A 25657-nucleotide genomic window follows, 5' to 3' on the forward strand; every position below is an offset into this window, starting at 1 on the left:
TATGCTTATAAGTCTGCCCCAGGATGAATTACCCATGTTCTTTAAGAGGGATGTATGCAGTTTCTTGGAGAAGTTTGCACCATTGGCGTCCACTTGCTGCTGATATACCTGTAGGACCATCACTTGTTGCTCTTCATGGCCCTTGCCAGGTTCAGCTCCAGGTGGGCTTTGGCTTTCCTAACCTCATCTCTGCACACTTGGGCAGTGTTTCTCTATTTCTCCAGGTCCCTTCTCCCTGCTGCCACGTCTAGTATTCTTCCTTTTTCCATTAAAGTTTTGTCAGGAGGCCCTTGTTCATCCATGCAGGCTTCCTACCACCCTTGTGTGACTTCCTGCTCTCCAGGATGGACCATTCTTGAGTTTGGAGGACATTGTTCTTGAAAATCAACCAGCTACAGATGTAAGCTTCACCTGTTGGCTCCTATGCAAACCTGGAGCTTTTGCAGTTTAAGGAGATGGGAAGCAGAGAAACAGCCTGTTACATATAGTTGACTTGGGCGTGGATTTGTGAGGCAAGGAGTACTTGAATAATACATGTGGGTGTTTGTCCAGCTGCATCGTTCATCTTGGCTATGAAGCTTTGGATAGACACTTCTAAGTGTTGCAACAGCAGTGGAAGGGGTTGGAGAGATGTGTCTACAGAGATCAGCAATCTAGAAGATAGAAGTCAATGGAGCAGAAGTAGAGTGGTAAGAGACTGGACTTGTTTTCACGTAGGTCAGTCCAGTCTACCTTGCTTATTTTGGGGACTTCCCTCATGCTCAGCAGCCGATGACCTGAGCTTCCCTGCCCACGTCAGCTGCCATGTACACTGATGTCTTGCCTGTTGGGCAGCAATGGCACAAACTATTTCACAGCTTGCTCCATTCCACCATGCAAGTGTTTTATGTGAGCGCGTGCATAGTCAACACCCTTAGTCACAGAATCACAGAATGGTTTGGGTTGGAAGGGACCCTAAAGATCTTCTAGTTCCAACCCCTGCCATGGTCAGGGACACCTCCCACTGGACCAGGCTGCTGAAAGCCGCATCCAACTTGGCCTTGAACCCCTCCAGGGATGGGGCATTGACAACTTCCCTGGGCAACCTGTTCCAGTGCCTCACTACCCTTACAGTAAAGAATTTTTTCCTGATATCCAATCTAAATCTACCCTCTCTCAACTTGAGGCCGTTACCCTGTGTCCTATCATAACACTCCCTGATAAAGAGTCCCTCCCCATCCTTCCTGTAAGCCCCGTTTAGGTACTGGAAGGCTGCTATAAGGTCTCCCCGGAGCCTTCTCTTCTCCAGGCTGAACAACCCCAGCTCTATCAGCCTGTCCTCATAGCATAGGTGCTCCAGCCCTCTGATCATCTTCGTGGCCCTGTCATTCATCACTGTCATAGTCATTCATCACTGGTTAAAACCCCCAGCTGGGGTCTCTCCTCCGAAGAAATCCTCTTTCACCAGCAGGCGTTTTCTCGCTGACTTTCACAGGTGGGGCATGATGGCGCTACCCCTGAGAGCTGCTGGCTGCTGGAAGAACTCACCATCGTCGTGCCCACCAAAGGCGTCATGTATAACTTTGTCTGTAAGTGCTGGCTGGCCAGAGACAAAGGTGATGGGCTCACCTCACGAATCCTCAACATCCTGGATGCTGACTGTGTTAACATTGGCCTCAAGGTAGGCTCTGGGCTCATCCTGTATCTTTAGCTGTTGCACGGACCTGTGCTGATATAGGTTGTGTGTCAACAGTTCTCCTACTTTGACTTCTGCGTGTGGTTTAAGCCTTTTACTTGCAGAGGGTCTCTTTGTTATTTCTTTGGCAAAATCTTTAGGACTTGGTTTAGTGTCATTATCACTTAGAGCACTGGCTGGATGCAGCAGTGGCCCAGGCAGAAGGACAGGGTAGGGCAGAGCAGCTGGGACACAGTTCAGCATGTCCTCATTTTGTCACCACACCGGGAGCACCCACTGCGTCACCCCATAGAGTGGGAGCAGCTGCTGGGTGAACACCTTGGTGGGATCTAACTCCGTCATGTTTTGTTTGAGGAGATACTTCTAACTCATTAAATTAGAGTAGTGGAGATATTTTAATCTCGGCATAGAGTAGCTACATATCATCTTCTCTAATGCAGGAGAGGGAAACTGAATTCAGTTAGAAACTAATAATAACTGGAAGTTGTTGAAACATGGAGACATTTGTAAGCTCGATCTTTGAAATTAATAAGTGATTAAAGTTGAATAAGCAATGAAAAAAGCTGTATAGTCTATTCATCCTTATATGTGAAATTTGAAGTAAAGTGTGCTATGCCATATTTCAACCAAGTACAAATTGTAAAGCTGAGCTATGCTGATTTTGGAAGTAAGATTTATAACAGAAATAACAGTCTGGATGAATGGGACAATAATACTGTGTTTAATACCTGTATGGCAATTTAAAATCTCTATAGATGTGTTTCTATTTACAGTGAGGTTACACTTTCGTAGTACATTAATTTTTCTTTATGCCGCTCGATTCCCAAGCTAAAGATGTTCTGCTGAAATCTTTCTTGTTTCCCAGACACACAGAAATGTGATAACATCTTTAGCATCTGTGAAGGCTTCAACAACTCAACGCAGGTTTCAGTGGTAGAATTGACCTAAGAGGGGAAAAAAACTCCCTCAGACTGAATACCAAGGTTAAAACCTAATCTCTTAAAAACTTCCCGTCAGTTGTTTAGCCTCCTGGATAAGGCTTCCAAACTCCTATCGGTGAGCTGATGGCTTGCCCATAGATTGAAGTGGATGTTAATGAAGACTTATGTTCAGTCTTCCTTTAAAAGCCCAGTCCTGAATATTTATTCTCATAAGCATGCCAAAAATAGACACATCTAACTAATTGTTTTTCCTATGATGTTGGGCCAGAAACTTGCTGAAAGGTTTGAAGGAAATCAGGGGAGATGCTTGAGACATGAAATCAGAAGTGCGCATTTGACTTTCTGATCAGTCTCCCAGTTGAGGGAATTTGGGACTGTTCCCTCGTAAATAGCTATAGTCAGAAACCGCATTTATTTTTTTTTTTTCTTAGAGTTCAAAGAAGACTAACCTGTTTAATGTCTTTGGGAAAGTTAATGCTTTTTTGTTTTGCTTTTGCTTGACTCTTGCACAGCCATACATACCTATTTCAGTTTAATTTTCTTCTTGGTTTTATATTCCCTCTTTGTGCTTTAAATTGAGTATTTGCCTCCCCATACATAGAGAAACTAGTTAATGTCCACCACGGTCATTAAAAACCATTAATGCATTGGTAAAAGGGTTTTTCTTCTCCTACCTATAGCAAATATGATGCTTTGCTATGATTTAAAATGTATGTAGATGAATATGTGATGGACAGGTTAGTCAGGATGGAACAAGCTTGGAAAATAATTTTTCTATGACTTTATTCTTTTCCACTCTTTATTTATGTGGCAGTCACAATTCAGGCCAATAAAACTTGCCTAGCAGTGCGCTATCTGAAATATGTTTTGTTGGGGCTGTTTCTTGGTATTCTTCCACCTCTTACATCCAGGGGTCTTGTTACCATAGGTACGATCTTGAAAGCATCTCAGTGGCCTAAAAGTCTTAATGCCGCTGACAGCCGCTGGGACTTGCACGCTTTTGAAATGTTTCATTCTGAATCTTATTATTCACATGTCAGGAGAAAAGAACAAAGTTAGGCTAATAAGGTGAAAATGATGCAAAACATCTTGTCACAAATTGGCATACCTTTAATGTGCGAGATGTGGGAACACTCCGTGTTCGATGCTGCGGGGTGTGTCCCGCTGGGAAATAGGAAAGCTGCATTCTTCTGCTGTAGGGAGCGTTCAGATGTATAGACTTTAAAACTGTTACTATTGTTGGACAACATGCTGCCCAGATGGACACCGAACACTTGGGGGAAATATTTTGAAGTCAAGGGAAAGAAAAACTTGTGTCTTTGGGAGCAGTTTGTTAAAAAAGGCAAAAATTTGGTGCAGTATGGAGGTCTGCAGTGCTGGGAGGTGGCTGGGAGGAGATGGCAGTAGCAGAGGGTTGGTGATCCGCACATTGACGTGAGGGTTTTGACTCCATGGAGAAGCAGTTCAACTGGTCTTCATCGCTCCCCAAGCATAAGGTTGTCAAAATGAACATGTCTCACTCTGAGTCTCTCTAGGCTGAGAAAATCTGCAGAAAAGGTCATAGATCATGCAAAGAGGAAGGTCCTGTAGCAAGTGTCAACCTCCAGCTTTGGCTATGAGAACCACAGTGTGGCGAGCAACCAAGAAGCTGTGTTGTAACCATTTCTGGCAAAGAAGCAGATCTCCTGCAAAGCCTGTCTAGCCCTTTGCCCAGGCTTTTGCATAGGTTAAGGACAGCTTATGAGACCTTCTGATTGTTTCAAATCCTCACCAGATCCTCTATGAAGTCACGGTTGTGACTGGTGACATCGAAAGTGGTGGTACCGACGCCAGTATTTTCATGACTGTCTTTGGATCCAACGGGAACACTGAGGAGATGCAACTGGAAAAAAATGGAGACAGGTATAGTAACTTTGTCATTTTTGTTGGTCAGAAGTGGAGCAATAACAGATTCTAGCGTCAAGTCAAGAAGCACTTGGGGCCTTGATCGTGCTCCCACTGAAACACAAAGACAAGCTCCCATTGTGTTTATAGATTCAGAACTGGGCCTTTGTAAGTGTTATTGCAATGTATTTAGCAGAGCAGAGGACGGGAGAGCACTGTGTAGCCAGGGAAACCATCCTTTGTCATTTGTAGAAGTTTTGTTTAACCTATTCCTCAGTGGCTATGGAGATAAGCATTGCGAACAAAAATACGGATTGTGGAGTCCTGCATCCACTCCAAGGGGAACTGTGGACATTGCGTGAAACCACAGGTGCAATTTCTGCTATTGTGGAAAAATAAGTAATTTAATTTAAACATTATTTAATGGGAATGCATGAGTAACTGCATAATGAGAGACAGACAAACCAACTTGCACACACCTGCCTTGGGAAGTGGCTGTGATGGGAAGGTGCTGACTCTCCTCCCATTTGCTTTGCTGGCCAGATGTCATCTAGCTTGGTCCAGAAGCCATGGGAGGGATGATGCCAGGGCCTGAGCGGGTATCAGAGGGCCCTGCTGAGAAGTGGGTTTCTTAGGTCAGGCTCTGTGCCGTGTTAATGTAACCGTGCGGTTTTGTATCTGGAGCTGGCTTGTCTGCAGCTGGCACAAAAAGGACACAAGGTGACATCTGTCTGCCCAGATGTGCTACCTGAAAGGAGGGTGTAGAGAGGTGGGTGTTGGCCTCTTCTCCCAAGTAAATAATGACAGGACCAGAGGAAATGGTCTGAAGTTGCGGCAGGGGAGGTTTAGATTAGATATTAGGAAGAATTACTTTACGGAAAGAGTGGTCAGGCACTGGAACGGCCTGCCCAGGGAGGTGGTTGAGTCACCATCCCTGGAGGTGTTTAAGAAACATCTAGCTTTGGCACTTCAGGGCATGCTCTAGTGGCAGAGATTGTAGGTGGTTTGGTTGGACTCGATGATCTTAAGGGTCCTTTCCAACCACGAAGATTCTGTGATTCTGTGATGTGGCCTTACCATGCAGAGAGATGTGGGGAGTGCTGCCCTGCATGCTCTGGTTTTACTAAAAAGGTGAAATCTCATGTTTTCTTCAGCAGGGACAGCTGAAAACACTGTAATCCTAGTCTGACGCCAGCACTTCTGTAAACCAAAAAAACCCACACACCACTGATCCGTTTCCTCAAGCTTTCCTGTTCCTTTCTAGCACCTCCCTTGGTACTGAAAGCTTTGGCGAGAATGAACATGGCAGTAACCAGCTTTTAGAGATGGGCTTCATCAGGTTTAAATGTAAATAATTGACTACTTCTGATCTTATTCAGCAAAGCATCTATGGAGTGTCAGGAGGGCTGGAGCACTTGGCCATGTGGTTCCACCTCAGCTTGCTGAGGTGATGCTGGGCTCTTCCCCCAGCCTCCTGGCGATGCAGTTCCTCCGCTGCGGCTTTGTATATCACGTGTGGGCTGGATAATTGAAGATAAGGCTCCCTGGGTAGAGGCGTTTGCTCAGGGGATGTTTTACTTGCAGCTGTCATAGCAGAGCGGATGTCTGGGCAAGCGTGTTCAGCTAAGCTTGAAACCTTCATGTGTTTAGTTAGTAACAAGCACGAGCCTTGTTTGCTCTGAAAAAAAGAAATGTTAGCAGAGGTGCTGCTGACTAAACTCTCCATGAGAAACACCCCTGACTCATGCAGAAAGAAGTAGCTCTTGGCCCTGCTCCACATCAGAGAGACATCCAATGTGCAGGGCAATGCACCTGGGTTGCCACCGTGTCTGGCTATCCGTGACATCCTCCTTCCAAGACCCCAGGCAATCCTGAAATGATCTGTCTACCACTGTTTTAAGCCCAACAGTTAATTCTAGTAGGTGGGAAAATGGACCACGACTGTTTGTATTTAAAATTAAAGCAAAATTCACACTAGGGTACATCAACAAAAAATCTCTAAAGGGGACCAAGACATCTCCAACCCCTCGTGAGAGGGACTGCAGTTTCGCTCCAGCTGGCCAGGCAAGTGACATCCCTGAACTATGTGGCCTATAAAAAACCATCACATTTGTCTGTATGGGTGGGATGGATAACCTCTGCTACAAGGATATGGAAACACAATAAAGGAAGGCCACATTGTATGTTATTAGTTGCTTGGGCTGTCTTCGGCCTTTAGAAGATCTGCAAAAGGTGATGAAAACTCATTGGGGCTGTATAAAGAAGAAGGACACGTAATAAACAGCTATTAATATTTTAATATCGCCAGGATGCTGTGCTATTCTTTGGGGATGTACTGGCACATCTCTGCTAGCTGGAGACGCTCTGTGTCAGACCTCCAACTGTACAGAGCTCTCGTCCTGTCGTTAGCACCCTCTGCAGAGGACAGGCACGTCCCCACGTACACACGTTGCCTGTTTCCACGCCACTCCCACCAGCCTTCATCCAGCTCCTAACAGCAGGGGCTGCCCCAGGCTCTTGTTTCGCACGGAAATCTCGCCAGCCTTTGGGCCAACAGCGAGGGATGGGTGAGAGCCACTGCAACCAAATGGTAAAAAGCGCTTCGTCTTTATTGGGGCCATCCAGCGCCAATTCACTCACAGCATCTTAGTGCATTACGAAGAACCGTCTGTCTAACCTGCTGCAGATTTAAGGCAATTTTAGCTACATTACTGTTATTGCCAAGACCTCTGGGCAATAGAAATATTTCTAAGTGCAGGCATGGGTAGGAAAGCTTAATGAAATCCCTTAGATAAATGCTTCAGTGTCCTGGAAAAGGAATAGCAGCAGTCAGCTTGTCTGGGTACTTCTTCCCTTCTCAATTTTTTTCAGACTTATGTTCATGTTCACATAAATTAAGAATAGAAAAGAGCTCTTGGGTCACCCAGCTTGTCACTTTAGCAATTGTTTCCTTCTAGTACAACGAATTCTCGGAAGTAGCAGGTGAGTATCAGCCTTACAAACTGTAAACAGGGCTTTTACTGAAGATAAATAATGGTTTATTTTGCTGACTGAGTGTTTAGCTTAGAGCTGCTCAGTCTGGAAAGGAGCAGAGTGAGAGATTTCTATGAAGCTTTGTAAGTAATAGTGATTGTAATGAAAACTGATCAGAGGATCATGGGATAATTCAAGCTGGAAGGGTCACACCTTTTTCTTAAATAGAAGTGGAAATCAATCCAGCCCAGGCACAAAAGCACATTCTCTTTCTCACAGCGAGACAGGCTGTCTTGGTATCCGGTACCACAGAAAGACAAATAACAAGAGAGGGGAGTTTTTCAAAGAGCAAACATAACCCTTAATAACTAGAAATGGACTGAGACCAAAACGCCCCATCCAAATGCCTCTGGGAGTGCAGGGAAAGCAATGCCTGGATGAAAACTGAGAGGCTCGAGCCAATCCCTATTGCTAACATCTGCAGCTATGCGGGCTCAGATAATGGTGTGAGGATAATCACATTCATGCTGCGGGGTGTAATCTGAGCAGAGGTTGGTAAAGAAATGGTGGGGTTTTTTTTTCTCCAGATCCTGGCACTGCACAGCTGTAGGAGGCTAAGTAGTACATTGCCAGGAACGCGATATCATCATTATGGATTGTCTATATTATGGTAGTGCCTGCAGTTTGCAGAGCTCTCTCCAAACCTCTCAGCAGACTCAGGTAACTCACACAAAGAAGTTTGCACGAAGGAGGAACCTCAGCAGCAGAATGGTCACGGTGGTGCTTTGTAGACCCCCTGGATTTGGCTGCAAGGGTTGGCTTTCCATCTCCAAGCCCACAGCAGGTCTGCCAGAGTATTTTGGGGATGAATCTAGAAGATATGCTTGCTCTAAACAGAGTAACATTGAGCCTGAGGAAGCACTGAAGCAAGGCTTTCTTCCTAGCACCATTGATGCTGAGAAGGAGGCAAGGTAGCTCCGGTCCTAGCCGGTGTAATGTCTTCTTCAAGGTCAGGTTGGACGAGGCTTTGAGCAGCCAAGTCTTGTGGGAGGTGTCCCTGCCCAGGGTATGGGGTTGGAAATAGGTGGTCTTTAAGGTCCCTTCCAACCTAAACCATTCTATGATTCTATGATAAGCATATGTTAGTTTTTCCCTTTTTCCTGCTTTCTGCTGATTGCTATGGATGAGCAGTTCCAACATATCCTTGTGCCTATATACAATAACCAAGCATAGGGTGAGATCTTTCATGTGACGTTACACAAACCTATCCTGCTTCTTACGAATAATGGAGCTAATTTGCAAATCCAAATTCCCCAAATTCAGGAGGGGAGTGCGGGACAGTCAGTTTTAGGCCCTTTCTAAGACAATTTGCCTGCACTTACTAAACTCAGGCGTTGGGCTCCGACTTGCAGTCAGGTTGCCGTATGTAGCTGAGCTGCAGCAACTGTCTGCCACCGCAGCAAATGCAAAGTTACGTGCTGCGTCTTAGCGAAAGAAGATTAAGCGAAATTGCTTTGGCTTTTAGTTGGGATGGGCTAAGGGCAGGCATGTGGGCAGATGCCAGGAGGAAGGCGATGTGCAGAAACCTGACTGTGAGCCTCTATTGTTCTGGTCACAAACAGAGTGATAATGGATGCTACAGGCTGCCTGGAACAACTCCAGGGGCCTCGTATGGGCTTGATTTTCCAGGGGAGGAGGAATCCCTGTCAAACCTGCAGTGAGGTGTCTTGCCAAAAACACAGTAGCTAGTGATTGCAGGAGAGAAAAGCTCAAGTCCAATAACGTGCGCTCATAAACTTTTAATCTGAGGCTGTTGGCAAGGTGCGAGTTGCAGCGTGGACAGAGGATCGAGACACGACGATGTTGTAAAGCCGCAGGAAACCTCCTCAATCTTTCAATCGCTGCAGGTTTGAGCGAGGCCAGGAGGACAGTTTCATTATGGAGATCGCCGATATCGCACCCCTCAGGAAGATGAGGATCCGGACGGACGGGAAGGGGTCTCGCCCGCACTGGTTCCTGGAAAGGGTAACTTCACATTGCATGTCTCTCTGCAACCTGCTTGTGTTGAAGCCTCTCAGCCCTTGAGGAAGAGGAGGAAGGCAGCTCGCTGGGCCTGTTGTGATAGGACAAGGGGGAATGGCTTTGAACTACAAAAGGGTAGGTTTAGAATAGATATAAGGAAGACATTTTTTACACTGAGGATGATGAGACACTGGCTCAGGTTGCCCAGAGAGGTGGGAGATGCCCCATCCCTGGAAACATTCCAGGTCAGGTTGGACGGGGCTCTGAGCAACCTGATCTAGTTGAAGATGTCCCTGCTCGTGGCAGACAGCCTTTAAAGATCCCTTCCAACCCAAATCACTCTATGGTTCTATTCTATGATTGTATGACTCGCTTTTATTCATTTCTTGCCTCTTTCCAAGGGCAAAAGCTGTGCTGTAAAGCTTTACTGTTGGATCTCACTCTACCTCCCAGCAAAAGAGCCTTGGCTTGCCACCCAGGACACCTGCAGTATTTTCTGGTCCCCAGGATGCAGCCTCAGCTCCTTCAGACCCCTGCCATGCTCTGACCCTATGGGAGAGTGGACCCCCCCTCCTCTGCCAGGCAGGGACAGCTAGCGTGGGCCTGGGCTGGGTGGGACATTTCCAAATAATCCATCCTTTCAGGTGAAGCATCACATCTTCCCCCCTTCCCTTCTCCCTCTAGCACGCAGCCAGATTTCTTTCTTTTCTTCTTCCTACAAGTAAAGTGGTGTTTTCTTCTTCCATTTTGAATAGAGTATGCAGAATGACTCCTACCGTTTCTGTTGATTGTATTTTTCCCTGACGTCCTCTCTCAGAAAAAGCACAGTGCTTGTCTTTATTATTTCTACCAAACCACCAGCCCCATGTAAACGTCACTTATATTTGGGCAGTAAAATGTAGTTTGCCTGTTGCGGGTCCCTATATTTTTATTTCTAAGATAGAGGTGGAGTGATGTGCTGATTCCACACCAGCAGATGTCATTAAAGGAGGAACACATCTCTGCCATGTTTATTTAGCATGCTTTTTCTGGAGTAGATATCCTGCTGGATTTCTGTATCTTGACATTTTTATGAGAATAGGTTAAGACCCAGTAGCTTAACCCACAGTCAAAAAGAACAGTGTAGGATTTTTTTATTGCGTCCTTTATCCTTTTTGACTAGTCTGAAGCTGTCCTTCTTTTTGCCATAAATAATGTGTTTCTAAACACTTGTCCAAGGTGGACACCGGTTTCCAGTGAAGTGATGATCTGCTCTTCACCTTCATTAGCATGGTCTAAAAAGTGTTTCTCTGGTGCAATATCTTTTTGTGCTTGAGCATTGTCACTTCTGTTTTTTCTCAGCAACTTTTGTGCAGCTTTCCAAAGCATTAGACCTCCAGCATATATCTTCTGAATATATGCCACAGACACACAATTTTTCCCTCTGTGCCTAAGGAATAACTCAATCTGTTCTCTGATTTGATTCAGTTATCTTGGTCAAACTCCCTTTGCCAGTTCCCCGATACTTTTTACGACTTTTATAAATCACATTCATATAAAATGAAATCAAATAAAGCTTATTCATCCAGAGACGTTCCAGATCTTGCAGTCGTGAATTAGCAATAGGTTTAAGGCAAGGGACAGTGACATCTTTATTGGCAGGTAGCACCTTCCCATGCTCCTGTTGCCAGCTCTGTCCAGTCCAGCCTGGTGGACTGTCCCACCCAAAGCAAGGCCTTCCCAGAGAAGGAGACAAAAAGGACTCTCATGTGGACCCATCTGATGAGCTCATAGCCCTTTTGTGGTTCTACAGAAGCAACAGGCAGACTATGAACACAACTCTGAGAGCAGGATTTTAGAAGCTTTTGGATAATGTACCCATAGTTTCTATTTTTCTTAGGGAAACAGAGCATGGAGGATTTTCTAGCTCCAGTGATACGCAGAGAACTTTATTTATTACTTTTCTTTCCCACCTTCCCTGCAAAGGTAAACATAGCATTTGCATTCCCAGGCAGAGAGGGAGGACAGGAGTGCTCCGGAAGAGGGGAGGAAGGATTTGCGTTCTCTGATTTGTATTCCAGCCTTGAAAACTTATGTAGCCTGGTGTGACATGAAAACTGATCTGAGCCCATTTCCATTTCTGTCAAAAGTGCATATTAAAACTGCATAATGAAATACTTGTGGGGGTAGTGCTAAACTCTCAGACAGATGGTTCACAGTTAGTGCTAACTAGCACAGTGAAATGAGAAGCTAGATTAAGCCATCAACCCCGTAATTAACCATTTGTTGCTCCATTTATCTACAGGATATTCTCAGTTTTCTTGTTCTATTAAAATAACAATAAATGATCTTTTTAATTCTCTTTTGGTCTTTTTGTAAAACGTTGCTGGTCATAATTTATACTGCTTTTAGTTTACCAGAAATAGAAGCGCATAAATACCAATTAAAATGCATGAATTATCAATGATGTTGTACACAGCCAGCAGATTCAATTTACAAGGAGGGAAGTAGTCTTTTTTTTTTTTTTTTCTGACTAGATAAAATACATTGAAATTTCATTCAGAATCTCGGTGAAGTAATGGACTTGGAGCCAAAGATTCAAACTGCACTGAAAGTGGCAATAAGTTTTAAACCCTGATACTTAAGCCTCTAGAGGGGATGAAATTTGATTAGTGATGTGATGAGCCAGAATGAATATTATTGATTATTGCAGTGCACAGAAAGACATACCAAAAGCTCTCTAAAGCTGAGCAACTCTCGCTGATCTCACGGCTGCTGGGAGAGGCACAGAGTTTGGATATTTTCCGCTGACCTGATGCTGAATCTCGTGTTCTTCCACGTCGAGCTACCACAACACTGCTCTGTGTTTCTGAAAAATTGAAAAATCGAATCATAGAATAGCTTGGGTTGGAAGGGACCTTTGAAGGCCACCTAGTCCAACCCAATGAGCAGGGACATCTTCAACTAGATCAGGTTGCTCAGAGCCCCATCCAGCCTGACCTGGAATGTCTCCAGGGAAGGGGCATCTCCCACCTCTCTGGGCAACCTGGGCTCAGGTCTCACCACCCTCAGTGTAAAAAAATTGTGACTTCTAATTAGGAAACTTATCTAAATGCCTGCTTTGGAAACCTCCTCCTGGGATGGCCAGTTCCTCAGTCCACACAATGATTTCACCCACTGCCCAGTGTCTCAGATACAAAGTTGAAAAGCTGGAAATAAGAAGGGATGAGGGCTCTCTGAGTGAAATAACAGGAATGGTAAAGCTGTTGAATTCTGCAGAGTTGCTTCCCTCAGAATTTTAATGTTACTTTGTGCTGTCAAAGCCAGGCAGATAAGAAGCTCTCTTAATGAAGCACTAATTGCATTGCATTCAAACGTCACAAGTAATCCCAAATGTGGGACTTGGTCTTTATTCGCTTCTTTTTTCTTTATATAAAGGAGATTAAGAGAATTTGAGACAATTCATTATAGCTGAAGCTGACTGTTGTTCTTTACAATGGGGAAAAGTCTTTTTGTTTTACAATCAGAGGACCCTGGTTTTAAGACTAATGACATGCAACAGAGTTATAAAAACCTGCGGTTGAGTCTTTAAAGACACAATCCAGGACCTATGTATTTTCGTGTTAGTGGGGTGTGAGCCCCTGCAGAGTGTGTTTTACACTGCAGCTGGGAGAAGGCTGGGTTGAGGTAAATCAAATGATCGGACGTGTCAAACCTTTCTGTTACCGCGTACAGCACACAATTAATTTCAAGTTGCTGGTTTGAAGTTCCTGTCAGCTACGATGTTTGCTCAGCTAAAAAGCAAATTACCAACATTTTATTCATAGGTACCACTCCCGCTTCCTTTTCATTTCTACATGTGTTCTACAGCCCAGTTAAAATCTATGTGTAATTAGTGATAATGTTTGAGCTTAAAAGTGCACAGGACGTCCACAGCAAGTTCTAGGTATCCTAAAAGATAGTTTAGAAGCAATGTAAAGCAGCAGTCTCATTGACAAGCAGTAGATAATTTTCCTGAGGGGAACAGAGAGAAAATAAAAATATCCTCAACTCAGCTCCCTGAGGTGACTTTCTTGACCCTCATGATCCAAATCAAAATCGTGCATCATCCTGTGTGTGCGCAACACCCACAAACATCTCCTTGTAGGATGGGATTCATTTTGTGCTATTTTAGTCAGCAAAAAAAGATGCGTTCGGCTTTCACCTCTTCTACCAAACTCTTTGGGCCTCCTCTGTAGTCAGCAGAGAGATAGATCTGAGGGAGGGAGCGATGCCTTGAATGGCCCCCAGCTTGGGTGGGATGCGTCGCTTGCCTGGTGGTAGCCAGCTCTGAGCACTGACCGTGGGAGGGCCAACACGATGTGCTGGGGCTGGATGCCCAGCGTTTCAGGCTAGGTAAGGTAGGCAACGTCCCCAACTTGTGTTTGCCACAGGTTCCCTGCTCCCTTGCTGCGATCTCCCCCGAGCAAACAAAGCTCCTAAAAGGAATGTCTTGCTCCTGTCTGCTCCTCTCTGGAGCACCACCCCAGAACGAGATGGCCGAGGCTGCTCACTCTGCCTGTGTAAACTGCTTACACGAAGCCATATGCGGGTGAAATCACCCATCCTGGGTGAGGGGCTGGGGATGGAAAGAGAGGGCATTTTGCTCCGGTGGTTTTAGTAGCCAGACAGTTTTTCCCAGACAGCATCTGGAGCGTTGGGCAAGGGCTGGCTATTTGTGAGAGGTCTGATCTCTCTGTCTGCGAGTGCACTCCAGCTGGCAACTCTAATCTGCTCCTACCCCCCGCTGCTTTCCTGACATTTCCCTGCAAGCTTTGCTCAGGCCTTTTTGCTGCTAACAGTGTCGCTGTCATCCCCGAGCAGGGCAAGAGGTAGAGCTGGCTGAACCTTTTCCAGCAAAGAGTTTATGCACCAAAGGGAAAGAAAAAAAAAAAGGGCATTTTCAGTCGACCTGAGATGATTCACAATTCAAATTGGCAATTTTTAGCCAAAGTTTCTAGGTTGGACTCCTACGAGGACGTAGACATTGTTCACGTATCCTTGAGCGAGGAGACTTCCCTCTGGTCTGTGCCCCAGCACAGAGGGCACCAGCTGGGGTGGTGGAGACCTGATTTCTGCTCGGTTCAAAGCAAGGATTTGATTCAACATCTCTTGACTCACAGAGCAGTTTTCTGACCACAAAGTAATAGTGTCACCGTCTGTGAATAAGCAGCTTTTTAGAAAAGTGGGACAGCTTCAACAGCCCAAAATGTCCTGTACCTCTGGGATGAAGGTGCTGTGTTACAGATCCCTGTTTAGCATCAGGCAGAGAGAAAACCCCAGATGAGCGTCCTACCCAAGGAACAGTACAATGCATGAATAGCGCAGCTCCTGCTTCAGCTTCGGTGTAGCTGCTGCCCTCTTTAAAATCATTTTTTATAACCTGGAGCAATGTTCTTCTTTTGAACTGCTAAAGGCTCCAGCAAAGCTTGGTTGGGGTCAACAGAAGTGCATGGACTGGGACACATGCAGTTTGAGGACAGGATTTGAGCGCATTTTATCTCAAGATAAGTTTTATAAGTTTCTGAGGCTGATATACGAGAGTGCAGCAGAAGGTCACTAAGATAGTCAAGGGGCTGAAGCAAATGGCATACTAGGAAAGGCTAAAGTAAATGGAGTTTTTAAGCCTTGAGAAGAAAAGGCTAAGGGGGAATCTAATTGCAGTCTTCTACTGCTTAAAGGGAGGTTACGGAGACCATCGATACAGTCTTCTCAGAAATGAACAGTGAAAGGGTATGAGGCAATGGACACAAGTTGCAACAAGGGAAGTCCTCATCGAATATAAGGAAAAAAATCTTCCCAATGAGAGTGATGCAGCACTAGGATAGAGGCCCACAGTGCCGGGGGAATGTCCACCCTTGAGGATTTTCAAAATTCAATTGGACATGGCCTTGCAGTTAGCCCTGCTTGGAGCAGGAGGTGGGACTAGACACCTCCAGGTGTCCCTTTTAACTTAACATTTCCCAGGAGTCCATGATTCATTTCTTCCTAACACCATGTCACACTCCTCTGATGCCTCTGGGCGCGTGTTTCCATAGCCTTTGCAGAGAGGTACCTTGCAAGGCACTGTTTCTTGATGCACCGCTTCCTTCACTCAGGTACGGTCTCCATTTCTGTTAGATGGTAACAGAAATGGTAATTTGCAGCCCTGTCTCCTCCCTTCCCTCCAACTTCCCCAGCTTAGTGAGAACTTACTGCTAGGTTTTTGCTGTAGGCAAGTGTAATGCCTTTCTCCCAGTAGGCTGATGCTCCACAGAGCCCACATTCAACAGGACATATAAGGATGGGTGTTTTATTAGGTGTTTGTTGGAGGAACTCACTGGCTTGTTCTAAATAGGTTCCTATTCTGTTCTTATCACCACAGCATCTGAGCTCCTTCCCGTGACACATTAGACAGTGTGACTAATATCTGTTGCATACTGTTTGTTCTGTCACCTTTTCCCAGACAGAGAAGAGTGTGAAGAATTAAGTTTTGCTGGCCTAATTTTATCTTGTGCGTTGCTTTAACTTGTTTGGGGTTGGTTTGCCTATCTCTACAATGATAGCTGTGAGTTTGCACACAGGAGGCAGGCAAAAGAACGATACTGTGTACTTCAAGGAGAAGTAGTGTGGTTTTCAATAACTCTCTTTAGACTTAATTCCATACTGTCTTCCAGGAAAGGTCTGACTCTCTTAGAGATGAGCTTTATCCATAACTTGTGTGAGAGGAGCAAGTTTCCTCTTATGCTTTGCCCTATGAGTGAAAAGGCCCAGTATTATGAAGACCATTTCTCAGGATAAGTCACCACAGCAAATATTGTCCGTATCAGAGAGCTCTGTTTAGCCCAGAAAGACTCAGTACAGGTTTTGAAGCTATGACCAAGCTCTACCCACGTCCTACCACACTCTGCGCTTTATAGGTTTGATCTTTGCCCTCGTTCAAATGGTAGTTCAAGTTTAGCTGAAGTTTTTTTCCCTTATTTTGGCTCTTCACAGATCATCCTGAAGAACCTGACTAATCAAGAAGTGGCCACATTTACCTATGGTGAATGGCTGTCAAAGCTGAAAAATGCCAAGGGAAGTCTTGTGTGTGAGATGCCAGCTGTGATAAATGATGAGCAGATGATGGAGGACACAACATACACTCTTCAGGTTAAAACCAGTGATGTTGGAGGCAAGTGCATGGTGGATATTTTATGACTTTTCTAGTATGAAGTTTGATTTTTAACAATGGAAAATATCTCCTGCTTAATTTGAAATTACATTTTAAAAAGAATAATTTATCCCTACTATGCTGGAAGACCTTCAGTTTGGCTGGCTGTTCATCATGCCTGTTATGCTGTGGGATTTATCCTCATCTGAGCACTGGCCATAAAGTACTTAGACACAAAGCCTAGATTTGCCTGCTTGTTGCTCCCTCTGAAGACACCTTAACAGAAGTTATTGCTAGACCATGTTGCAATGGTCAGGAGCCCCCTTTTTCTTTTTGGTCAGGTCAGGTTCATCCACACAGGGTGGAAAAAAAGGCTACGGTCCAAGCAGGTGGACTCCAGGTTTTCAGTCAGCACTATCTACTTTGGCCCAAGAGAGGAGCAATACTTCACCCTCCTTTTCAAAGCAGTTTGAGACCATTTATCTCAGGCCATGAAAAACCATCCCTAAATGCACACCAGATAGAAGAGGTGGAACAGAGTATAAAGAAAGCTGCAGAGCTTCAAGAGCCAAGAAATGGGATTTCTATGTCATTTCCTGGGATCGCTGCCTCTTTTCATGAGAACTTCTGTCAGGCTGCTGAATGAAAGCTGCAACTGCATACAGGCTGCCTGGTGCCAAAATGGGGCAAGTTAGACATTATCTTGCAGACACCTTGTTTGAAAGGTTGACCCTCAAAGGGGATTCTGCCACACCAATGCACATAATCACCTCCTGATCCCTACCTCTCCTCCTCTCTTTCTTTTTTCTTTTTTTCATTTTTCTTTTTTCTTTCTTCTTTTTTCTTTTTTCTTTTTTTTTTTTCTGGATTCGCCAGTGATAATTTATGCAGCTTGTGAGGTTTGATCCGAGAATATCAAAATTCCCCTGGCAGAGTGTCTTCGTGCCACCTCGCCATTTTTTATCTATCTGCTCTGCCTGCTGCTCATCTGAAAAACATGTAGTGAAATACAAAAAAAAAAAAAAAAAAAAAAAAGGAAGAGGAAGATTTGTTTATATATCTGGCAATCCATCTGGTATAATGGGGTAGATCTTTCTGTGACCTTTTTGTGAAATCCAGCCCTAACTTACAAAAGCAATGGAAATAGAAACGAGAGGAGAATAGAAGATGACAGCAACAGCGGACAGATCTGCCCTTCCCATTGAATGAAGGATGACGAGTATTAATGACGAAACATTTTATTTCATTATGAGCAGCGACAACCAGTAGGAAAGAGCCGATTACGGAGAAGTTTCAGAGAGTCTGTTGATAATTAGATCACACAGCACACTGACATAATGCTGAACTTTATCCAGCTTATCTAAAGAGGGTACAAGTCATGAACCATCTCCCCTCTTTGATCATTATGTATTCCACGATTACTCCTGGTTGGACCAATTCACGAAAAGAGACATTTTATCCTTGACGGTAAGTTTAAACATGTTATATCATCTCCTGCCACCCTGACATTGTCTCGGGACAACAATGCTCCACAGTGAATAGGATCAGATGTGTTTGTTTCTAGGTATAAAGTTTTTCTCTGCAATAGCTTTCAACTTTCCAGTGCACCAGAGGCATTGAAACAAACAAAAAGAAAATGTAGGGTAGGATTCATCTCACCTACTTGTCACGCTCAAAAAAATTATACTTGTGGTATTAACTCCTTCTAGTCTAGTCTAGACTCTCCCTGGTCAATTCATCTGGGAGAGGAGTCAATCGGTGGTCTGGGTGATCCTCTGGAGGGTCTCTGTCACTCTGTCTTCATCAGATTCAGACAGAGCTAGCACAATTAACTTAGCTTAGATGGCTAAAGTTAGGGAAAATGAATCCCAAAAATGTCCTGCAGCAGACTAGAAAGCATCAGTCATTTCCTCCCCACCATACACATATATTTAACAACAGTCCTGTTTCACTTGTTCATCAAAGAAACCTTTGAGTTACAGTTTGGCTTTCCAGAAGTCATTCAACTTGAATGATCATGTAACATACAGAGGCTGCATGAGGGAAGGACTCCTCTCTTGCAAAGCTCAAATCTTTTCTCTTTCAAAGGTCAAATCCAGAGGCCACCAAAAATATGTCAGATGGCAGGTCTCAGAGTGCACACAGATAAGGGAAGAAGAGGTCGTTATGGCAGACACATGCCAAGTCAGATGGGTAATCTTTGGTTAAAACCAAAATCTTGATTTACTTTCGATCTTATAAGAGAAATAACTCACAATCCCATTTTCTTCAAGGTATGACCCACAGACACACCTGCAATAGAGACAGACCACCTGCTGACTCTTTCTGTTGTACAAAAATGTCCTCGCCATTAATTTTGACTTACACAGACTTTCTTTATTCTGTATGCAGGCATCATATACATGCTAATGCAAGAAAGATGGGGAAATAATAAATACTGCTTTCTCATTTTTCAAGCATTAACGAAGCAGGAGGTTTTTATCTCTGCTGTTATAAGATTAATTAATATGTTGTCAGCTCAGCTACAGCCTACAAATTACATAATTTAGGACAGTTGATGTCAGTTCCTAGTGCTTTATCCAAGTCTCTGTTAAGTCAAAAGAAGGACATTCTTTGGCCTCAGAAGGCTGTGACTCAAGCCTACAGCTTGTTTAAAAATGATGCAGCTGCTCAATAAGGATCATAAAGTCATAGACACTTTTGTTGGAAGGGACCTCTGGAGGTTATTTCATCCATCTTCCTGCCCAAAGGACTGTTGCCAGCCAAGACTCTGCCCAGCCGAGTCCTGGACACCTCCAGGGATGGTGATGCCACCATCTCCCCAGGCACCTGATCCAGACCTGTACCATATTCCTAAGAAATATTTTTTTCCTGATGCCCAACCTGAACCTCACCAGAAATTTGTGCCTGTGGGTCATTGGGGTATGGTCTAACATCTCCACAGTGCATCACCCTGTCATTGCTATCACTGTCCCTCCATGTGGTCAAGGGACCCTTCTTCACCTGCCCCAGCTCATCTCCCTTGGCATCTCCTCACAGTTACATGCCCCAGCTCCTGTCCATCTTGGCAACCATCTCCTGAACCCTCCTCAGCGTCTTGACATGACCCAGGGACTCAAACTGGCAACATGATCAAAGTATGAGCTTCTCAGTGCTGAGTACAGGGAATAAGAGCCTCCCTTCAGCTGCTGGCCACGCTCCTCCTGATGTAGCCAAATACGTGATTTGTGTTGAACACAGAACTTGCTGTTAGCTCAGATTCAACCTGAATGTGAATGTTACTGCTACGACCTCTGGGTCTTTGTCAACTCCCCAGCAGGGAGTTGTTCCACCCCAGACGCAGAACTTTGCATTTCTCCTTACTGAACTTCATGGGATTTCTGCTTGCCCGGTCCTCAAGTTTCTCAAGGTCCATCTGGGTTGGAATTCTGCCATTCAGCATGTCAGTTACTCCCCCAAATTTGATGTTATCGGGAAATCTGCTGAGGATGCACTCTGTCGTTGTTCAGCGTGTTGGTGATGAAGTTCAGTGCTGCAGACCCCAGTATCGACCCGTGAGCTATTGCACTCATTGCCAGTTAAGACTTGTGCAACCATAGTACCTTCATCTCTTCGTTTGTCAAATTTGTTACAGTTCCTAAACGTGCCTGACAGTTTCCTGGAATTAACAACAACAACAACAAAAAAATCAGAGACCCAAATAGGTGAAATGTACATTGATTTGGCAATTTCTATTCTTTTCTTTCCCATGTCCTGCTAATTGCTTGTGAGGGAAATGTCACGGCATGAGGCCCTCATAAGCTTCTTCCTGCAGGGAAGGTTTTGCTAAGAAGCAGTTGGTTCTGTGCTTTTTTGAGACCTTGCATTAATTGCGAGCCTGCTCCTTGTAAGGAAATGGACTTCAGTTTGCTTTGTTCCTCACCTCAGCAAGCTTTAGGGTCATAAAAGGTACTGCCAGATGAACTGCCTGAATCCCTGATGCTTTCTCTTCCTGCTTAAGTCCTTCCCAGGGAACTGCTGAAAATTAGCCCCAATTTAACATAGGCAATTTTTTCACGTGGACACCAAATGTTGCTTTGCCTTTTCTCTGTATGACTCTTTTTCTCCTCTTTTTTTTTTCCTTTTAACATTTTTTCTTCTGTAAGAAGAGTTGTGATTTATTCCTAATTACTGTGTTTAAATAATTATCCCAGAGAAGTGGTAGCTTTCTCAAAAAGTTTTCATTCCCCGCAACTTTGTCTCTGCGTTTTATGGTGAATGGAGCTGTGGGAAGTACTGTCCGTGTGGCACAAAGTGGATTTACGGTACTCTTGTGTAAGAAACGGCTTGGCAGGCAGTTAGAGTTTTCAAAGCTGGGCTATCTAACCGAGGGCAGCAGATGCTGAGGTTTTTTGTAAGACAGATTTGAGTTTGATGATCTCATTTTCATTTTCCAAAATTTAAGGGCTTTTGTTCTGACAAAGCAATGAATGTCTGCCCAGGTGGAGTCAAATTTCTTTCTACGAATCTGCTTTTTTATTATGGCATCAAAAATAAAAAGCAATAATTTTGGTCAGATTATAAATAGTGCCAGGTAAAAATGTTGTAATGCTTTCAGCTAAAATGTTTGTAAGGTCACTGCAGGTGATGGTTTGGCCTTGAACTCTCCAAAAGTCAGGAAAATAGAGAGCATCTGCAGCAAAATATGGATGGTAATGGACATGCAAAATTCAGTGTCAGGTAATAAAGATCATCGTAGAAATTATTCTTTTCCTAACATACACATGAGAAGAGGTGGGAGTTGGTGGGGCAAACTGTTGTATGAGAAACTAGGGCTTTTTCCATTAAATGCAGCATGGACAGTATTTTGAGAAACAGGAATACAGAAGGAAGACCTGTGGGAGGGGAAAGTGGGCCACAAGGTGCCGTAGTGGTTTGGTGGATGATCTGCATTTGGCTTTCAAATCCCAGTGCCATACAACACAGGGAGAGCAGCACGAGACAAGCCCCAGCTGAAGTGTCCTGGGTGCCACAGGACAGCTTGGAGGAGGTTGTGGGACTGCAGGAGAAGACCACAGTGTGGAAAAGGGACTGTGGCCCCAATTGGAAGCCCAGGACAACGCGTATTAATACTTTATAGCTAGAAAAATTAAAATATGTTCTTTAACGCTCTTTCATAGATTGCTGGATGTTGCTGAGTGAGTCGCTTTGCTTCCCAAACCACCTTAGAAAAATGGGAGTCACAACACTGATACCCTCTTCAAAGCGATGCGACGCACAGTGGTCCATCAGGAGCAGATGCTCCTGCTGCCCGCTAGTACTGCTATCACCATGGTCACCATACCTCGAATGCAAGGGCGAAGCGTTCCAGCTGTATTTGGGGAACAGGCTGGAAGGGTGGCTTGTTAGCTAGCATGGGGCATTCTCCTTGCAGGATCCTGAACAAATTCTCTGAAATGCTTTGGCTGTGCCTGGGGAACCCTGAGCATCACTACAGCCTTTTCCAGCCTGTCTTTGCTGCTTCCATTTCCATGCAATTTGGGGCTGGGTGTCAACTCGTGATGATGTGCCTTTCTCTCTCCTTCCAGGAGCAGGCACCGATGCCAACGTGTCCTTGATCCTGTTTGGGGAGAACGGGGACAGCGGGACCTTGGCTCTGAAGGAGTCCAACAAATCTAACAAGTTTGAGAGGAACCAGATGGACGAATTCAGCTTCTCGGACATGCTGAGCCTCGGAGATCTCTGCAAAGTGCGGATCTGGCACGACAACAAAGGTCAGGGTGGTGACTTGAGGGGGTGGGAGAGGTTGGGACAATGTTTTCACTCAGGGAAAGCCAGCCTTCTTGCCTGTCTAGACATACCCCCTTCACGCAGGAGACCTTTTTCCCCCTGTGCTAATGTAATATCTCCTCTAATGGGTCCCCAGCTTCAGCCTGACCTTACAGCCACGGCTGCAGCACGGATAATGATAGCTCCTCCAAAGCAGAGCCATCCAGCCTGTTATCCCAACACACTGACTCTATTAATGCAGTACCTTTTTCACAGGACAGTATGGCACTTTCCTCGCAATTTAATGCTAGCAGCCTGACACTGACACATGGGGTAATGCAGCCTGGCATAACACAGTGAGCTTCAGAAGATAGAAATAAAGATCTGTGTCCGTCTTTATTTAAATCACCACATCAGCCGGTGAGCGTGCAGTGCCCTGCTGAGAGAGACTCTGACAGTTTTCTGCTGCTGGACACCCTGACTGGTTTCACAAACAGCCGGGCAGCGCTCGGTACCACCGTCGTAGTCATTTGTGTTATTCAGGCACCGTGCAGCACCTTGTAACAAATGCATCACTCACACTGGCATCCCATTGTGTCTTCGTCTAAAAGAGAGGACCTTGCATTAACGATGACTTGCTTGCTAACGGCAGGCCCTTGCTGCAGCCTGAAGGTGAAGCTTGATGGTTCCCACCAAACCAGGTGGTTTGGGCAGTAGTATTTCATAAACCCATGCTGACTAGGCCTGATCAGCAGGGATCAGGCCTGGTCAGCATGGGTTTATGAAAGGCAGATCCTGCCTGATGAACCTGATCTCCTTCTATGACAAGATGACCCAATTATTGGATGAGGGAAAGGCTGTGGACATTGTCTACCTAGACTTTTGAAAAGGATTTGACATTGTCCCCCGTAGAATTCTCATGGAAATACTGGCTGCTCATGGCCTGGAGGAGCATACGATCTGCTGGATCAAGCACTGGCTGGATGGGCGGTCCCAAAGAGTGGTGGTCAATGGAGTTAAATCCAGCTGGCAGCTGGTCACAAGCGGTGTCCCTCAGGGCTCGGTGTCGGGACCATTTCTGTTTAACATCTTTATTGATGACCTTGATAAGGACATAGAGTGTATCATCAGCAAGTTTGCAGATGACACCAAGCTAAGCGGAAGTGTTGATCTACATGAGGAGAGGGAGGCTCTACAGAGAGACTTGGATAGATTGGATCGATGGGCCAATGCTAACGGTATGAGCTTCAACGAGGCCAAGTGCTGGGTCCTGCACTTGGGCCACAACAACCCCATGCATCGCTACAGGCTTGGGGAAGTGTGGCTGGAGAGCTGCCTGGCAGAAAAGGACCTGGGGGTTCTAATTGACACGCGGCTGAACATGAGCCAGCAGTGTGCCCAGGTGGCCAAGAGGGCCAATGCCATCCTGGCTTGTATTAGAAATAGTGTGACCAGCAGAAGGAGGGAGGTGATTGTCTCCCTGTACTCAGCACTGGTGAGGCCACACCTTGAGTATTGTGTCCAGTTCTGGGCACCTCAATACGAGAGAGATCTCGAGGTGCTGGAGCGAGTGCAGAGGAGGGCAACGAAGCTGGTGAAGGGCCCCGAGAATAAATCTGATGAGGAGCGATTGAAGGAGCTGGGACTGTTTAGTTTGAGGAAGAGGAGGCTGAGGGGAGCCTCCTCAGCTCATCACTCTCTACAACTACTTGAAAGGACATTGTAGAGAGGTTGATGCTGGTCTCTTCTCACAGGTAATTAGTGATAGAACATGAGGGAATGGGTTCAAGCTGCAGCAGGGTAGGTTTAGGCTGGACATTAGGAAAAAATTCTTCACAGAAAGAGTGGTTAGACACTGGAATAGGCTGCCCAGGGAGGTGGTGGAGTCACCATCCCTGGATGTGTTTAAGACTCGTTTAGATGTGGTGTTAAGGGATATGATGTAAGGGAGAACTTTGTAGAGTGGAGTTGATGGTTGAACTCGATGACCCCAAGGGTCTTTTCCAACCTAAATGATTCTATGATTCTATGATTCTATTGAAGTCCTGGGAGGAATGGCAACAGGACTACCCAGTGGTCACCTGGTTGTACTGAGTTTATGGCTGAGCTGGCGTTATATGTCAGCGTGGACACGTCCTGGCCTTCGTCATCTTGATTTCTCCCAGTTGTGGCAGCTGGGGAAGGCTGCATCTCATGCAATATTAATGAAAGACTCTACCTCTGGGTCAGACTCTCCCACTGGAAGTTTGCCTTCTTATTTTTATTTTTAAAGAAAACAAAAGAAATCTTACTGTAGCCTCTGCCTGTTGTGAAATATGGGAAATGCAACCATCCACCTAACATGATTGTTTATTCCCAGCCACTGCAAGCTTTGGGCTTGTATTTATCGCTTGTACAACACAGGACAATTTAGTTGATTAACCTCTGTAATATCGTGTTATATAGCCAGTGCTGAATGCGGTAAGGGAGCTGCTTTTACCTGATTTTAGTTGCCAAAACACTTATTCTTTGAATCTGCCGTGTAGATGCCAAAATGGAAAGGGCTATCAAAATACCCACTAAAGCTTTAGCTCAGCAAACAGGCATCTCTGCAGTTAGAAGGGTGGTTCAGGTGTCCTTCTGAGAGCAGCAAGAAATCAACGTGGACTTGCAGATTTGTTTTCAAATATATATCCAGCTAAAACCTCTATGAAAAGAACATTCTCCTCAAGGGGCATTGTGGCTCCCCGGTCATGCTAACAGAACGAAAACCACCCACCAGATCGGAGCTGATCCTTAGGGTTCAGGCACGTGAACAGGCTGGGATGTAGGATGATGAGAACTGGGTCAGACCGAGGGTCTGTCCAGCCCAGCAGCTGTTTCCAACAGCAGCATCGTTGGGTGCCCGAGGGAGAGGAGGAACTGAGCAGGCGTGTGTAATCCTTCCCCAATCCTCTGCATCTTGCTATGGGTATCTTGCTCGGGGCATCTCCTGAACTGGGTATAATTTTTGCCCGTTAAGTAATTCGCAGTGAATTTTCTCATTCAAGTGCTGGTCCAAACTCTCCAGGAGACATTTAGCACCCACGGCATCCTGTGGCAATGAGTCCCATGGGTCTGCTCATTGGTGCATGGCAAGAGAACCCTGTTAATCTAGGTGGTTTTGCGGCCTTTTCCTTCTTGCACAAGTGATCCTGGTTCACCTTCTCCGTGCCACTGATGATGTTGTTGATACAGGTTGGGGAGTTACCGCGTTGCAACTGAGTTATGGTAATTGCTGTCTGC

The 25657-nt window shown here is 45.2% G+C and overlaps 1 protein-coding gene across 1 annotated transcript in view; it reads left to right on the forward strand.

Moving 5' to 3' along the window:
* Positions 1–25657, forward strand: part of LOXHD1 (lipoxygenase homology PLAT domains 1) — a 157123-nt gene that overhangs the window by 114171 nt on the left and 17295 nt on the right. The window contains exons 35-39 of the mRNA XM_074570573.1: positions 1475–1660; positions 4391–4518; positions 9381–9498; positions 16489–16666; positions 22213–22398. Coding sequence (XP_074426674.1) covers positions 1475–1660; positions 4391–4518; positions 9381–9498; positions 16489–16666; positions 22213–22398 — 796 coding nt within the window. The remainder of the gene's footprint in view (positions 1–1474; positions 1661–4390; positions 4519–9380; positions 9499–16488; positions 16667–22212; positions 22399–25657) is intronic.

Source organism: Larus michahellis, chromosome Z (genome assembly GCF_964199755.1).
Source record: "Larus michahellis chromosome Z, bLarMic1.1, whole genome shotgun sequence".
Lineage (NCBI taxonomy): Eukaryota > Metazoa > Chordata > Aves > Charadriiformes > Laridae > Larus > Larus michahellis.